This window comes from Choristoneura fumiferana, chromosome 26 (assembly GCF_025370935.1).
Source record: "Choristoneura fumiferana chromosome 26, NRCan_CFum_1, whole genome shotgun sequence".
Classification (NCBI taxonomy): domain Eukaryota; kingdom Metazoa; phylum Arthropoda; class Insecta; order Lepidoptera; family Tortricidae; genus Choristoneura; species Choristoneura fumiferana.
In genome coordinates this window covers 3973157-3990663 of record NC_133497.1, presented here as the reverse complement: position 1 = coordinate 3990663, position 17507 = coordinate 3973157, and the positions used below count along the sequence as shown (strand labels likewise).

The window sequence follows — 17507 nt, the reverse complement described above, 5'->3', positions numbered from 1 at the left end:
ATTATGCGGGATGTACATTCTCGCCTCGTGATCGATGGTAAATGAGCTTCCTGTTTACGCTCTCGTGGCGAGTTCAGTTGTCTTTGAGCTTACAACCTGCGCAGCACAAGGTTCAAACTCGAATGAAGCGAGAGCGCGAATGCAAACAAACACCAAGCTCGCGTTTGTCGCGAGGTCCTTTGAGTCGTGCCCAAAAACCGCTCCGGACGCGAGCGCTCCGAGGGGCGAGGCGAGGCGTCTGCAGGGAACGAAACTCGAAGTTCGTGTCGTGCGATCCCTCTGACACTTATACTGTTTAGTACGAGCGAGAGGGACGGTATGATACTATGATACGAACTTCGAGTTTCGTAGTAGCCCTGCTCGTACCTCGCCTCGCGCCTCGTCTCGTGACACGTACGCGAGTGTAAATGCGGCATTAGAATCATCATCACATCACATAATAAGGGTTTTCACGACAGGCCAGCAAGGCTACTACCAAACTCGAAGTTCGTGTCGTGCCGTCCCTCTGACACTTATACTATTTAACACGAGAGCGAGAGGGACGGTACGATACGAACTTCGAGTTTCGAGTTTCATAGTCGCCCTGCTGTTGGCGCTAGTATCGTGAGGTCCGTTTGACAAAGAACTTTGACATTTGCGTCGCGCTCTTGATTGGTACCTAAATGTGCTAATCGCAAGCAAGACAGTAGGGCTACTACGAAACTCGAAGTTCGTATCGTACCGTCCCTCTCGCTGTCGTATTAAATAGTATGTGTCAGAGGGACCGCACGACACAAACTTCGAATTTCGTAGCCTCACGATACTAACGCCATCTAGCGATATTTTGCCTGTCGAACCCTCATTACAATGAGGGCTATCGCGTATGAATTCGCCGCTAGAGGCGCTAGTGTATTGTGAGGTCTCCGAAATGTCAAATCTCATAGTTTTTGAGTGAGCTACGCGGGTTTATTTATAATTAGAATAATTTTGTGAATATTTTGCAATATCTGAAATTAATTATGGCAAATATGCGTTCCGGGGCAATGAATGTCTGTGTTTTGAGCCAGTTTTGTCTTTGTCCTCCCTTTTTTCCGAACAAAACGGGGCCTATGGAACACTGTAGCATGCTCGATATTTTATGGTACGGTTTTAAGGTGTATTAAATATGATTTTAATCTAAACTTTGTTTTCACGCCCGTAATAACAGACTTTGAAAGCCATACTTAAAAACCTCACGCAACAGTGCGCCATCTAGTGAGACAAAAAAACGATAGCCCTCATTTTGTTACAATGTATCATTCAATAATAATAATAAAAGATGCCAGGAAGTTGGCTACTTTGGGCGCATTGACAATCATAATATTCTTATCATAGTGATCTAAACCTAATATGACTCTTACAGAATGACTGGTCACAATACGCAATCAATCACAATGTCACATGCTGTATTTTATATAAGTAATGCAACAATTACAGAAATGTAGTTTCTAACAACATACAGCCAAAGGATACTCGGATTATTGAAAAAAAAAAACAGTTCAGGATTCATTATATATTCATAAGTTGTGGTTAGTTAAATACGCAGAAGTGAAAATCTCTGGTATGGTCTAAATAAAAGGTTGTAGGAAAGGCCACTATTCGTAGCCAATACACGCTTTTTACAAGCTTACCTATATTTAATTTGCTTTATTGACATGTACGCGGGTTAAATCTTGCAAATAGTAAAGGTAGAAGCTGGATGCGTCTAGCCAAGGACAGGGCGCATTGGCGCTCTTTGGGGGACGCCTATGTCCAGTCCAGTAGTGGACTGCTATAGGCTGATGATGATGATGATGATGATGATGATGATCGTCATGAAATTTGTGGTATGGAAATAAAGTTTAGATGACAATGCAAGTACAATCAACAAAAAGTGCAGTCAGCAAAAACAGCTTGTATAAAAATGTCATTTGTAACAACAACTTTTATAGAATAGGATTTCGAGATGTGGTTACATTTCCATGCTGCCTCTTCAAATGCCTCCTCAAGGAGTCCTTCCCTTTAAACTTGCTCTCACAGTACCCACAAGCAAACGACCTTACATCAACATGCGTCTTCTCATGTCTTTTCTGGTCAAATTTCGTAAAAAACCTCATTTCACACTCATTACAAGGAAAATTCCTCTCTCTCACATGCACTGAACGCACGTGAATCTTTAAATTTTGCGAATTCGGAAAAGTTTTTGAACACAACGTACATTTACTCAGCTGCCTTTTTAAGCCATGCTCTTGAATTTTATGCTCCACTAGTTGGTACGTGTATCGGAACGTCTTGCCACAGACAAGACAATGGCGTTTAGAAAAACAGCTGTTGTGACAGCTACGCATGTGACGTACGCGCGCGTAATTATTTAAAAAAGTTTCCGGGCATAAACTACATTTGTTTTCTCTGTGCTGAGATTGGTGTATGCGCAAACTCATCCGATTTATGTAGGAATTGCCGCATATTTCGCAGACATTGTAAGAAAAATGATTATTCATATGCATGGATAATCTCATGTATGTGTTGAATTTTTCGTTGCAAACAACGCATTTAAAAGAGTCTTCTAATTTGTATGGGATCAGGAAATGTTCCGCATCCCCAAACTCCAGGCCATGTTCGTTTATAAGGTGTTTTTTCAATTCTGTTAAATCTAAACACGCTTGCGCGCATTTCGTGCATTCCAAAGACGAAATATCAGCATTATGATACGATAAGCCTCTTAGTCGATTGAATTTTGATTGTATCAGTTCATCAGCATGTACTTTGCTGTGCTGCCGAAGCTCTATGATTGTGAAGAATGCTTCATGGCATAGGAAACAGCCAAATTTGGTTTTTAGAGACTTGAATAGGCATAAGTTTGAGTTGAAGACTAATTTTAAGGAGTTTTGCTTCATGTTTTTGTGGTTCTGAGATCCTGGTTGCTTCATTTTTCTTTTTATCACCGTGTCATTAATATCTGCAAAAATAATATAAGAGAAACTTAATTTTGATTCATATTATTTAAATATTTTTTGTTTAGCTATTGTGAAATAAATAATTTTGTATGATAATCAGAAAATGATTATAAGTTTTGTTTGGCTTCAAATTAATGTCACTTATTTCCCTTTATTAATTGAACTATAGAGTAAGTATAAGATTTAATTTTATATCCAGAGGCCCCCCATATAAATATAAAAAAAATATACATTATTTGATTCTAATTTTTTTGGGGACTGAAGTCAAATTGCCATGTCTATATCACCAATGTGCGGGGGCCCTTAAGGAGCGGCCACACCACTGCTTAAAAACAGGAGGTATACTTGGTTTCAATAGGTATTTAACTAAATGTAAACAAAACAATGTCAATTGGTGTCTTAAATATTGAAATTCCCCCATTAAACTATCTAAACATCTACATTTCTGTATTGAAATACACTAGTCTAGTTTGTATTACAATGATAGATAAGTAAAATGTTTAAAATCCTTGAATGTACCAAATCTGGCAGCTGAACTTTCTTTACATTTAGTTAAATACCTATCCAAACCAAGTGTAAATATTTTTTTTAAATCGTCATAAAAACATTACCTTCAACAACCTCTCCATTTTTCAGATGCTTAGACAAGTATTGTTTTGGATTCCTTTTTTTATTTATTTGCACAGTTTTGTCATAATATTGTGCCTCCTGAATTCTGCTTTGATCATCAAAAATTTTGATGCATAATACTTTATCTGAAATCAAATGCTTTTAAAAATAATTTATTCACTCAAGCATTATTTTGTGGAGATCCATATGAAACATATTTTATTAATCCTGACTTATTGATCAAATTAGACCCTAGCCACAGCCCACAGTAAGGGAGAACTAGTAGTGTAGTAACAGAGAACTGCCGTGCTCAAGCTAAAAGGCGGCTCTCGGCTAAGTGACAAAATCAAGTTTTGAGATAGTTGAAAAATGTGATTATTATTTTAAATCAATGCTAGTTGACATCTATAATTCATAGATTTAACTAGCATCTATAATTTACCGATATAAACTTGCTTTGATTTAAAAAACACCACATTTTTCAACTCCCATCTCCAAATTTTATTTCGTCACTTAGCTGCCTTTAAGGTTGAAGGCGGCAGATACTATGATGGTGACGGTGCGGGAGGAGCTGAATGTACACACATTTGTTGCGTAGACGTAGCTATTGTAAGGTTGATGGTACTCAAGATGAGACTAAAGAGTACAGATGCCAAATGTTAGATTTTATGCAAGGGAATTATTCTGGCAACCACCAGACAATGGATGCTATCAATGCATACACAAAACTTAAGCAATTAATTAATACTTACCATTTTTATTATCATCTACATCTCCATGTAATAAATCTTCATCAAAACCGACACCGGCATTGTCATCAAAATCATTTAACTCCGAATCTTCTAATTTCTGATTCCCAGCTAGATAACTTCTCGAGTCCAGAATTCTAGATTTAAATTCTGTAGCCGCCCGTAAGTCAATAATACATTGTTCACAAATCTGGTTAGTTTTAGTGTTTGCATCTTGTGGTATCTGTAACGTGCCATCATAAATAAAAACATGCTACCAAATTATATTAGGTGAAAAACTGGGCTAAATAACTTACTATGATGTTCAAAGTATCCCGCAACATTTTAGAATAAACTTCTTTCTGACCATTACAAAAATACTCTGTAAAAATGTCCTTTGTACAGCCTTGAGTGAGACAACAATGGCATTTATACGAAGACATTAGTCATACATAAATTAAGTGTTCCATATAAAAAAATATTATTGTCTTAGTGCTTTAACAATTTCTAATGAACCACTATTTCCAACTGAATTTGTATTTGTTTATTTACGTGAAAATTTGAAATTTGGCTTTGTCCATTGGAGGACAATTTTGCCAGTGTCTAGTATTTTGCCGTTGTACGGTAAAAAAATCTAGAAAACGAAAACAAAAGTAATGGTCGAAAACGCGAAAAAACGTACGCAATTAAAAAAAATTAAGAAAAATAACAATATATAAACTTCAAAAATATTCAGACAAATATTCTTTTAGTTTTTATACCTTTGTTGCTCTCAGCTGCATATCGTTAGGTATTGGTAATGGGCCGTATCTGAAACAAAAAAATAATAAAAGCAATTATAAAACCAATATTCACTAAACGCCCTTCATTATCCGCTCAGTTTGTCGTGGGTTGGTAATGGGCCGTATCTGAAACAAAAAAATTACTTTAAGAGCCCCCGCACATTATGGCCACCAGTTGCCGCCACTAAACGCGACCACCAGTGGTTGGTGCGCACGAGTCGAACGACAAAACGCAGCCACAAGTAGCGAGCGCGGTCGACTCCCGCAGCTTATGGCTCGGACGCAGCCACTCAAACGCTCGGATGAAGAAACGCGTCCGCAGCTTGTGGCGGCCACTAGTCGCTCAAGCGTGGCCGCCACTAAGTGGCCAATGTGCGGGGGCCCTTAAGGAGCGGCCACACCGCTGCTTAAAAAACAGGACGTATACTTGGTTTGGATAGGTATTTAACTAAATGTAAACAAAACAGCGTCAATTGGTGTCTTAAATATTGAAATTCCCCCATTAAACTATCTAAACATTTACATTTCTGTGTTGAAATACACTAGTCTAATTTGTATTACAATGATCGATAAGTAAAGTGTTTAAAATCTTTGAAATTACCAAATCTGGTAGCTGAAGTTTGTTTATATTTAATTAAAATATCTGGACGACCGAGCTCCGCTCGGGCTAAAACTCGTATCAAAGTGATATTAGACCAAACCCGTACATATTCATAATATATATATATATATATATATAATACCTATCCAAACCAAGTATAAATAAATGACGAATTTTGGTCGTAGAAGGAGCAAGTCAGGAATTTCTTTTGATGAGTCATACTGCTCGATAAAAATTGAATTCTTTAATACAAGATGGAGGTAAAAAAAAACAAATTCAGGAATGAGCAGCTGCCATCATTATTTGAATCGTTGTTCAGTTGATAGTTCAGATTTTGTACACTGTATAGTAAAAAGCACAAACTTGTCAACGCCAGGCCCTGGCACGAGACTGCGGCGGAGCGGCGGGTTATTATTGGTAGACAGCGTAGGCATAAACCTGTTGCAGCAGTTGTAGAAATGAAAGTCACTGGAAAAGAAAAAAAACATTTGATCGACATTGACTTGACACTCGAACGCTATGCAGCCAGCATGGGTGGTTCTTAAAGCAGTCTTTAAGATCTGAAGCTGTAACAAAGCAATGACATTAAAATACGATTAAGTTATAGGTAGTAACCTTTTTACGCCACGCTCATCTTCATATAAAAAATGCGTGTCCTATACGAGGTCTAGATAGAGCAACTATACAGAGAGGTGCGGGGCAGGGCCGCGTTCGCTCCCAAGTCCCAATCCTAATTGAATTAGGCTAATTCGTAGGCTCCAGTCCATCCTACTTGCGCCGGGAATCGGCTAATTTCAGGCAATACAATACAATACAATGACTCTTTATTGTACACCAGAAATAGTAAGCGATACAGAAAACAGGTACACAGAGACAAAGAAATGCATCCACTGTAGAAAATGATATGCTATTTCCCATAAGTGTCAATCACGTCACCTTTCACTGTTAAATTAACTAAGTAAAGAATTGTTTACACTACTTTACACTAGGAAATTTTTTCAGGGTTTTTTTGATGGGATCTGCGCCCAAATGAGCCAAGCGCTGACGCCAGCGGCATGACAGAAGCTCGTTGGTCAGTAAAGAGTAGTGGCGTACGCGGCTAAAGTCATATGCCTTCTTCTCGAATAGAGGTAGCACCCTGAAATCCTTGGCTAAGCTCTCTTGGAAATCTGAAATATGAATAAGTAATCAAATCTTTCTAGAGCTTTTTCTTATCAAACGACATACATAACCTGTCGCTCCCAGGTGTATTTTTTAAAGCTTAATAAGAGAGAGAATGCTGGTAGCTAAATAAGATCTTATTATCATTGGCGTAGCTATCGGAGGGCTAGACGGGGCAGTGCCCCTAAAAGTGGGGCTCTTGTTTATTTTTTGCCCCAGGGCCCTTGGTTACCTAGCTACACCCCTGCTTATTATTACAGCCACTGTGATCAATGAATACCATTATCCATACTCCATACTTACTTATACTTATATAATATTATAAATGCGGCGGATCGACGTGATTTTTGGCTTAGAGATAGTTTATGGACCCGAGAGTGACATAGGCTACTTTTTATCCCGAAAAAATGCACAGTTCCCGAGGGGGGAACAGCGCGCGATAACGAACTCCACCTGGGCGAAGCCGCGGGCAAAAGCTAGTAATAAAAATAAAACTAAATGCATTCGTTCTAGTTCTGTCTGACTCAGCTGTACAGGAGTGCCTAATAATAAAAGAGGTTTTTAAACTGAGCTAATAATAGGATGCAGGAGTCGTCTTTAAATGATTAATTTCTGGAGAAATAATTTTTTAGTAGTGTTAGTAGTGTCCATAATGCGATGCGTATAGCTGCAGGGCTACTACGAAACTCGAAACTCGAAGTTCGTATCGTACCGTCCCTCTCGCTCTCGTATTAAATAGTATAAGTTTCAGAGGGACCGCACGACACGAACTTCGAGTTTCGAGTTTCGTAGTAGCCCTGCTGGTCGTAAGTATGGAAAACCGTTTACTTTAAATTGATGGGAGGAAACTTTATACTTACACCTATTGAAATGAAATGGAATGAAGATTTTAAGTTACTTAATTAGCGGAGTGTACGATATGTTGAACTTTAATCTGAAAACGAAAGTATGTTGTATTAACAATTTTACTTACCCAGATCATCGACGTATTCAACTGGTTTGCGAGTGATGCCTTTACAGCATAATTTTGAATCATCAGTACTAGTTGAATCTGTCATATTGATAAAAGTTCATAAAAAATAAAATCGATACACAAGTTCAGAAAATAATTTTGTAAATAATAAAAAAAATATACAAATAAATGGGTTCACTGAAAGTTCAATATCATTACTGAAAGCTAACTGAAAGTGACATTAAACATCTTTTCTGTTCAAGCGTTCGAAATAGTAAGTACTACGAAAAAACCAAGAAATAATCAAAGATACTTATAGTACTTGCTATTTCGATGAGCGTTCAAGCTAATAAAAAAAAACTTACAGTTTTATTTTCACCTCTTAGTTTTAGAAGATTTTTATCAAAGGTTTTTATTTTACTTGTGTACAGACCACAGACAGATATTTTATGGTTTAAGTATAAAAAAACTACTAAACTTACTAACAATTCGGACTCTTATAGAGTATATTTCTGAATAGAAAAACACATCCGGCTTGCTCAAAAAAAAAAAAAAAACTGGCAGCGGTGCGGCCACATGCAGTCGCTCATCGCTCGTTTGCATTGCAGCGATAAATCTGGTCACGTGACCCCATTTTGAATGTGATTTTGAATTTACCGCCGCTCAAAAAAAGTAGCGTCAAGTCACCGCGTCGCGCAGCAGCAACTGATGGATGGCTGCTTTCAGGAATGATCTTAGTCTTGGAAGCTGATTTCTTAATCTCATTTAGTAGCAGTAGCAGTCTTGGCAGTGGTACAAATAAAAGAAATGAAGTGAATGAAAAAAAAGTAACAGTTTTTTCCGAAATCGAAGAGGTTTTTTTTTTCTAGCGATTAAGCTCAACATTTTCAGCTTTATCGCTATATGTCACATGACCCGACTTATCGCTGGAAACGAGCGTCGAGCGATTTGCATGTGGCCGCGCTCTAAAAATTCCAGACAAGTGCCAACGCCAAAAAAAAAAAGATTGTCAATCAGTTGTCAAAAATAAAGTGGGTTTCGTGGTTCGTTCGTCGCAATTATCTATCTAAAAATGCGTTTACCCTACTAAATTATAGTTATATTACTTTAAAACGCAGCTAATTGACTAGAAAACAAGATGGAAATAACAGTAGAAAGCCTTCCGTTGCTCGGTGTTTGCAATTTGTGTTTGAATGAAGGCGCTGTTAAAAGTATGCTGGCTTGTAAAGAAGCAAATTTACCGTCGTACGCCAATATATTATTACAGTGCTTCAGTGTCGATGTGAGTATATATTTTTCTTGTTTGTTAACACGTTAACCACTGGATCTCTTTTTGTCTTATTTGTGTGAGGTAGTAGAAGTTTATGCCTAGTTTTGTATAAGTATACTCTATACTTCTTTTTTTAGCATTAGAAAGATGGTAAGTGATCTTGATGTGTCTTTTTATTGAATAACACTTTTGAAAAATATGTCACAGCAAATATGTGACAAATAGCAAGGATGTACAATCATTTACATTTTTCTGGTATCATAAATAATAGTTACTGATTTTTTTTAAAACATTTTTCATAAAAAGACACATCAAGATTGTTTACTCTTTTTCTAATGCTAAAAAAACGAAATATACATTGGACGTAGTTTAGCGATAATGTCCCAAAACATTGTCATGTTATTCTTTAATTTGACATTTGATGGTACTGAAAGTAGTTCCAAAATCAAAAAAATATTTGTCGAGGTCCCATTCTCAGAGGGGGCCTTTACTTTGGGGTGGTACATTCAGGATTTGAACAGGCATATTTTTTTGTCTGTCTGTGGGGTATTATATATTATACATGATATACAGTCAAAAGATAAGATTTAATAGCTTGCATAGATCATTTGAAATGGGGTTGGACGGGACATATGCTGCGCAGCGGAAGGGACAAATGGAGCAAACAAATAACCTTATGGTACCCAAGAGAGGACTGTAGAATAAAGGGGCGCCCGAAAACAAGTTGGAGAGACATATCTGTCTAACATTGGGACCTTACTGGACTATAGTTTGCGCGGAATAAATCTGGATAAAAGTTGATTCCCCCACTATGGGCCTACGTTTGCAAGCGCCTTGTGGCAGGGCGAAACCCGGTCTCCTGTCGCCTTTGTTTGTTTTCACTTTGTTGTTGTTAAAATTTAAAATTGTTGTGTTATTTGTTTTTGTTAATATGTAGTTTGTTAGTTATTTTATTTGATTTGATTGAGCTTGTTGGTTGAGCAATAATGGAGGCAGATAATATGTATGTGATGTAGCAATAAAACTAATTATCCTAAATACTTTTTTAATTCAATTAAACTCTTTTTTGCATCTAATCTAATGTTTAAAAAAGCAAGTAGCATAAAAATGTTTGTCACATCTGCAAGATCATGGGATCACCCCTCCTTCTACTATGATACGCAAGGTGAGGCGTATTTGCGATAATTGTCATAGATTTCGTATCATAATATTGTTTGGGAAAATGGGGAACATTGGTAGACAGGTGTCAATGCACTTTTATCCAGATTTATTCCGTGCAAACTATAGACTAGCAGAAAATAGAGCTCAGAAGAGAGAGCTGGAGGAGGCCTATGCCTAAAGGCATGCTGAATTCAGAGACATAATATAGAATAGAACATTTATACATGTACTGCTAAAATTATAGAGAACTAGCTTATGCCGCGAGGGTCTCTGATGGTTAGATTATCGCGCGGTGGCGCCCTCTACCAAAACCAAGGTATCAGATGTTGATCCTGGGGTCAAATTTCCTATATACCAAATTTCATCAAACATGCAGTCCTGGCTTCACGGCAGGATTAGCGAGCAAGAGTAGCAATCCGGGCGGACATTGCACAAGGTACTACCACCTGCAAAAAGTTATAGAGAATTCAGAATGGAAGGGTTTTATTATTATATTATTGAGTCAAAATCATTTATAGAGGATCATTATATCAAAATAACACTGGTTTTATTCGACCAACTGTAACAATCAAAACGTCTTTGAGGTAAATATGGTTGTGTATGAACTAGGGACTGAAGGTTTTATATTATGTTGATTGAGTCAAAACTTTATAGAGGATGTAAAACCAAAAACAACAGTTACAATATAATTATATAAATAAACTGTGTTGACCAACTTAATTGATGCCTCTTTTTATGTGTGTTTTGAATTGTTTTGTTGTATTTGTTATTCAATGTATTTCTCTCTTCTCTATGTTTGTCTTTCACAGTTGAGTGTTTAACTGTTATGCTGTGTAAGTTTCTTTGAAATAAATAAATAAATAAGTGAATAATATGCTTAGGATATAGTCCATTAAAAATGGGCTTGTATTATAACTATAACATTAATGTACAATTGTATGGTCAATGAATTTTAACCACAAAAAACAGAAACTCATGGTTTTGAAAAGTTGTCCAGGGGACGTAACCATGACAACGAGGTCCAAGAAAAAGTTGATTGATCCAATTAAGGAAAATGGGTGAAAAATATAGTTAATGCCAATGAGTTTTTCTGCGAGGCTAGTTTTTTTGTTGATGGGTCTAATCAACTTTTTAGTGTAGCTTGTTGCCATGGTAATATGGGTTACCCATTAAAAGTATGATTTTATTCCTCTTTTGTTAATGATATAGAAGTGTGTTCATATATTTTTTGATTGAATTTTTGCTTTGAAGTATAAGAATTCGACTGTAAAAAATTATAATAATCTTACCACAGATACACACATTGGAACTGGGTGATACGAAACAGCTGATCTGTGATTCCTGTATCACCCGTCTGGTTGACTGTCACAGCTTCAAAGACCAGGTGCTCACATCTCTGAAGACCCTCGAGGAGTCTGCTAAACTGTTCAGTAAGTACCCCAAGTCGTTGGTAAGATAATCATCATCATCATCATATCAGCCATAGGACGTCCACTCTCGGACATAAGCATCCCCCATAGGCCTCCAGTAGCTTTGGTTGGAAGCAGCCTACGTGTACCTGCAGCCTGCGCTAAGTCCAGCGATTAATATACGACCTGATAATTCGTGCCCTTATGGTAAATTACATACATTGCTGTCTTATATTCTAGGTCGACAAAGTCTCAGTCGTACATCAAAGACCATAAATCATATGATTATTTAATGTCAACTTTTGTTTTAAGATGTGAAGAAAGAAGAACATAATGAGGATTTCAATGACGGAATTGATGACGTGGATTTCGACGACGATATTGATGAAGATGACAAAGGTAATTAATGTTTACATAATGTCTTATGTTTAGACTAGCCTAGTGGTTTCACCAGCCTCTCAAGCAGAGGACTATGGGTTCAAATAGAGGCTCGCACTTTTGAGATTTTCTAAATCCATGTATGAACTTCCCAGTTGCATGAAAAATATAACTATTAAGTAGTTTTTATCAATATCCTATTTTATTTCCAGCATTATCGGTTATAATAAAGAAGGAACCGCCCACGGAAATCTTCAAACCACGCAAGACGAGGAAGAAAAAGTACATCACCATCTCTCTAAAGAAACCAAAAGATTTTACCGAAACTGAAACCATGCTGGCCCAAGGTCTCTTCCCTTTCAAAATACGGAAAAACCGGAACTTTTCCTGCGCTATTTGCCCCGAGAGCTCTACTAACCTAGAAGACATAAAGAAGCATGTTGTCCAACATAACAAGAAAAACATCCACATAGCATTCAAGAAAATGATGTTTTCGAACTCCCAGCGTTTCTACAAAAGTTCCACACAACTCCGGTGCAAAATCTGCACAACAGATTTGAACAATTTCGACGAACTAAACGAGCATGTGGAGAACTGTACCCGGTTAAAATTTACAAGCGTCAAATGGAGTAACTTGCCTTTCAAACTGGAGAAAGACCAACTCGACTGTCCGGTATGTAAAAAAACGTTTTTGAACTTCGTTAGTTTGAATACTCATATGAATGTACACTATCCTAATTATATATGTGAGAATTGTGGTAAGGCTTTCGCTTCAAAAGCAAGGTTGCGCGGACATATGAGAACGCATGAAGTAGGCGAGTTTCCTTGTAAATATTGCGACGCTGTATTCGATAGAGTGACTAAAAGAGAAAACCACGTTTCAAAGGAGCACAAAGCTGGTGTTAGATACGCTTGCAAACGCTGCAACATATCGCTTAGTTCATTCTACGCTAGACAGAAGCATCTAGCAGAAATACACAATGAGGAATTGAAGAGATACAAATGTAAGGCTTGCCCGCAGAGCTATATTACTCCAGGACATCTTTCCAGCCATGTAAGGAGGGATCATTTGAACGAAAGGAATCATAAATGCGACAAGTGTGATCTGGCTTTTTATACTAAGAATGCTTTGAAGATGCATATGATCAAGCATGACGGGGAGAGAATACACGCCTGTCATATCTGTCAGAAGTCCTATCAAAGGAAGAAGACTTTAAGAGAGCATATGCGGATACATACTAATGATAAAAGGTTCATTTGTCCTGTTTGCGGACGCGCATTCACGCAGAAATGTACGTTGAAAGGACATTTGAAAGTTCATGAGAGGAAGGTTGAATTGGATGACAAAGTAGTGCAGCCGTTGCATTCTATTTAGTTGAAAAAGCTTAACAGCAAAGTGGTCGATCAACTTTTTCCTGCACCTCGTTGCCATGGTTACGCCATCTAGATTTTTTTTAAAGCCATGAGTTTATGTTTTTTGTGGTTAAAATTCATTGAGCATACATTTCTGTCATAGTTACAAGCTCATTATGTTATGGACTATCTCTTAAGCATATTAGTAGCATATAATATATTATAACAGTTTAAAAAAAAGTGTCACTGGTTGTCTCTTGGACAACAGGATAGAATAACAAACAAGAAAAAGTTGATTGACCTAAAGTAACTTGATTAACAAAAAAAGATTAACTGTCATTGAGTACAAATGGAATATAAACAGCTCGAAATTAAACGTCCAAACAGAAATGCCAATTTGAAATACAACAACAAGAAAAACTGTTCATCCTGAATCTTGTCTATTTACGTACTCAGAATTTTTTTTTGTATAGTTTGGTTCTAGTATTTTTCAGCACAAATAAATTTTGTCAAAATTCGTTTTGGGCCATATCAGGGTGATGGCGTCAGTCATAGAACGGAGCCAATAATGTCTTTTTCCGTTAAGCCAAATTTTAAGAAATGGACACTACTTTTTTTTTTACTAATAACACATGTTCAGATAACTGATGATCATAACTAGTAAAGTTATGGGTTATAAGGTGAGTTATAAGAAATTGCTCTCCACTACTGTGCTTAACCTGAACATGTCTCTGATTAGTGCTGTCACCCTAATTTTGGCTTGAATTCAAAATAGTCATTTCAATTGGACCATTTCCAATTTGTATTGAAATTTGAATGACAGTAAACCAGAAAAGGGACATATATTCGTTAATGGCCTGCTAACTGCGTTTTTTAAACGCGCCGTTGGCTCTCGTTTTAGGAACGCGCAACAACAATAAGTCGTGTAAGTAACGAATAGGTTGTATTTATATTAATTTTAAGTTGTAAAATGTATAATTGGATTGATCAACTTTATCTACTACTCGTTGCTATGGTCACGTCCCCTGGACAACTCTCATAATCATGAGTTTCTCTATGAGTAGTTACAAGCTCATTATTTTATGGACTATCTAGAAGCATACTAGTAGCATATATTACACCAGTTTTTTTTTAAAGTAACTGTCACTGTTGTCTCTTGAACAACGGGACAGAATAACAAACAAGAAAAAGTTGATTGACCCAAAGACATTTATGTACATATATACTTTATAGGCTACTTATGACCAAGATCTGTGTAAAATAGCATTTTAATTAAAATTACATGGGAAGTAGCCTTAGGGGCTTGTTAGATGAATTAACCAGAATCAATATTTCCTTGTAGCAAAATTTCCATTCGCATTTTTCCCAAATGCTTTTTTGCTGAATCTTATTTTCACAATCGAGTTTTTTCCAAATTTTAATCGACACAAACATGTTTTTTTTTAATCGACTGGATGGCAAACGAGCAAGTGGGTCTCCTGATGGTAAGAGATCACCACCGCCCATAGACACCTGCAACACCAGGGGGATTGCAGATGCGTTGCCAACCTTGAGGCCTAACATGGGATACCTCAAGTGCCAGTAATTTCACCGGCTGCCTTACTCTCCACGCCGAAACACAACAGTGCAAACACTGCTGCTTCACGGCAGGATTAGCGAGCAAGATGGTGTTAGCAATCCGGGCGGACTTTGCACAAGGTTCTACCACCTGCATAACTGCGTGCGTCGTGTGCATAGATTGATCGGTTTCATACATTTTATATGGTTGCGTTCACATTTATATGTAAGTTAAGCAGTGTGTTGTGACGGCTTGTGTCGTGTCACATCAAAGCTATAGATCACAAACTAACTAACAATAATATGGATCCTTGGTCTGAAATAAAGTTATTATTATTATTATAGATAGAGAGAGAGAGAGAGAGACAGCGAGCATCACAACACAACATGACCTTAGAGCAACGCGGGCTTCCTACCGCAAGGGAGTAGCCTTAGCGGTAGATTACCCTTAAAATAGTTCTGGCGTTTGTTGCGAGGGGAAATGTGCACACAAGTGCAGTTCCGCACACTTACATGCAAAAACAACACTGCCAACTGACTGTAATGACGACGTTAACACATAAATAATCCAACAATACACTAATAATTCGTGTACAGATGACTCAAAACTCACAAATTGACTGCAACATCACAAGTTGTTCATCGGCGAAAAGTCGGATTTATCGCTTGACCGATCCGAAATTTGTACGGATTAGCGGACTTTGATAAAATGAACGATTGTTGTTTAAATGTGATTAAATCGAAAACAATTTACTTAGATGTGAAATGTAACACCATCTTTTTGCAAGCTTGATGTCCCAGATCTCTTTTTACAGCAGAAAACTGAACGATTCGGCATTTTTAGCACTGCAGCGTTCACTCGCGCGACTCGATTCGGTCTAGTTTGAAATCCGAGCGCGCCTTGTTTTATACAATTCGTATGCCCAGTTGGGCTTGTACTTTGACAGAGGGGAACTCGGCGAATGGCTACTCAAGAACACGACAGTTAAGGGGATCCCATGCCCCAATGACCTTCGATCTGAATTCCTTAGTTTTCTATTGTAACAACAACGGCTTTAAGCAATATAGTATCCCATATTTACTTCAAAGTTAACTGTCTTCGAGATATTTGGCATCAAAGTTGAACAATTTTAAGCCAATAAACTGGTTTTCTGGCCATAACTTTTGTGTTAATTAGTTTCAAATGAAAAAACCCTCGACCAGTTTTTAGAGACGACAAAGACGGACCCAAATATGTAGATTTCGTAATTGTTAGATCTTTCACGTCAATAGAGATACGAAATAAGTGTTTTTTTCAGACAATGTTTAAAAAAGTTATACAAAATTAATTATTCATTTTTTTTCAAAATCCGGTAGACAAAAATGGAGATAAAAGATTGGAGAACCGATAGCCGTTTAACTTATAATTCTATCTGTAGTGCAAAAGTAGGAGATACGATTCAAAACTTGTCAAAAATCGATGAAAACCTCGGTTAGCCCCTTAAGTGAATGCGGCTTCAGTATCTTGAGAGCAACCGATGCTAATTGTACAATAGTAGTTCCTGTGTATATACATTTTTAATAGTTTTACATATATTTGCACTGTTCCACCACTCATTGATCATTTTTATGCAACAGATATCTGTGGTGACGTCTCTGTTTGTTTTGTCCGACCGAATAAAGGGAGAGAGAGAGGGAATGGAGACATTTATCCACAACTAACCTAACCAACAAAAAATTTGGAAAACTGACTTTCAACTTTTCACCTCAAAGTTCAATATCTCAAAAATGGCTGAACCGATTTTTATTAAACGTGTCTAAGAACCATCGCTAGAAAACCTGCTTTCAAATAAAAAAATCGCATTCAAATCGGTCCACCCGTTTAAGAGCTACGGTGCCACAAACAGACACACATAGCGGTCAAACTTATAACTACTACACTGTTACTGTTGTGTTGTACTGTTATTGTTACTGACATATATGTATATGGATATTTAATTGCTCAAATTGGTATCTGAAATAAATAATTTCATTATAACATCCCTCTTTTTGCGTCGGGGGTTAAAATTATCATCGAGTGGTGAAATAGGCTCTTATTTAGTCTCAGTTGTGCATTACTATTACATTTAAGATGAAATGTTATGTTTATGTCGTTTATGTGATGTAAAATATTTATAGTTATTATTATACACTATTATTTAAATGTGTTTTTTTATTCACCTGTGTCAGAGTGCTGCGATGTACAGAACGATGAGATACCTAAGTTTTGATATTACTACGGTATTAGAACAGTTATAAGTACTCCGGGTCATATGAGGCCCGCCATCGCCAAGCTTCCATAAGCGGGTTAGTATCATTTCATCTAAAAAACCGGCCAAGAGCGTGTCGGACACGCCCAAAATAGGGTTCCGTAGCCATTACGAAAAAAATAAGTAATATTTTTCTAAGGATTTCGTATTTTATACGGAATCTTCCAAGTTTAGGTATATTTTATACCTTAGGCTGCTATTTACTCTTAAACTACTAATAATTCTCAAGCAAACTTATCCGTTATAGTTTTCCGTGAAAGTTTGATACTAACATCCTGAATTTTTTCAAATTTTTCCACCCACC

The 17507-nt window shown here is 37.1% G+C and overlaps 3 protein-coding genes across 3 annotated transcripts; 1 reads left to right on the top strand and 2 right to left on the bottom strand.

Moving 5' to 3' along the window:
- Positions 1-1375: 1375 nt before the first annotated feature.
- Positions 1376-4847, bottom strand: LOC141442919 (uncharacterized). Its single transcript, XM_074108104.1, has 4 exons — positions 4609-4847; positions 4316-4535; positions 3566-3709; positions 1376-2956 (listed from the first exon to the last, which is right to left on the bottom strand). Exons 1-4 carry the CDS (start codon positions 4732-4734, stop codon positions 1944-1946), a joined length of 1503 nt encoding a protein of 500 aa, XP_073964205.1. The 5' UTR covers positions 4735-4847; the 3' UTR covers positions 1376-1943.
- Positions 4848-5159: 312 nt separating this feature from the next.
- LOC141443039 (uncharacterized) lies at positions 5160-8044 on the bottom strand. The gene is made up of 4 exons (XM_074108258.1): positions 7809-8044; positions 6654-6843; positions 6038-6142; positions 5160-5199 (listed from the first exon to the last, which is right to left on the bottom strand). Exons 1-4 carry the CDS (start codon positions 7891-7893, stop codon positions 5160-5162), a joined length of 420 nt encoding a protein of 139 aa, XP_073964359.1. The 5' UTR covers positions 7894-8044.
- Positions 8045-8812: 768 nt separating this feature from the next.
- LOC141442918 (uncharacterized) lies at positions 8813-17097 on the top strand. Its single transcript, XM_074108103.1, has 4 exons — positions 8813-9069; positions 11513-11648; positions 11940-12026; positions 12218-17097. The coding sequence occupies exons 1-4, from the start codon at positions 8926-8928 to the stop codon at positions 13378-13380; spliced, it is 1530 nt and encodes a 509-aa protein (XP_073964204.1). The 5' UTR covers positions 8813-8925; the 3' UTR covers positions 13381-17097.
- The last annotated feature ends 410 nt before the right edge of the window (positions 17098-17507 follow it).

Coding starts and splice junctions, on each gene's coding strand:
- LOC141442918 (XM_074108103.1), top strand. CDS start 8,926: ATGGAAATAACAGTAGAAAGCCTTCCGTTGCTCGGTGTTTGCAATTTG. Junction 9,070..11,512: donor TACAGTGCTTCAGTGTCGAT/GTGAGTATATAT, acceptor ATCTTACCACAG/ATACACACATTGGAACTGGG. Junction 11,649..11,939: donor GGAGTCTGCTAAACTGTTCA/GTAAGTACCCCA, acceptor TTTTGTTTTAAG/ATGTGAAGAAAGAAGAACAT.
- LOC141442919 (XM_074108104.1), bottom strand. CDS start 4,734: ATGTCTTCGTATAAATGCCATTGTTGTCTCACTCAAGGCTGTACAAAG. Junction 3,710..4,315: donor TGTAGATGATAATAAAAATG/GTAAGTATTAAT, acceptor ATTTGATTTCAG/ATAAAGTATTATGCATCAAA. Junction 2,957..3,565: donor AAATGGAGAGGTTGTTGAAG/GTAATGTTTTTA, acceptor TTATTTTTGCAG/ATATTAATGACACGGTGATA.
- LOC141443039 (XM_074108258.1), bottom strand. CDS start 7,893: ATGACAGATTCAACTAGTACTGATGATTCAAAATTATGCTGTAAAGGC. Junction 6,844..7,808: donor TGAATACGTCGATGATCTGG/GTAAGTAAAATT, acceptor TTCATATTTCAG/ATTTCCAAGAGAGCTTAGCC. Junction 6,143..6,653: donor AAAAAATTTCCTAGTGTAAA/GTAGTGTAAACA, acceptor TTTCTTTTCCAG/TGACTTTCATTTCTACAACT.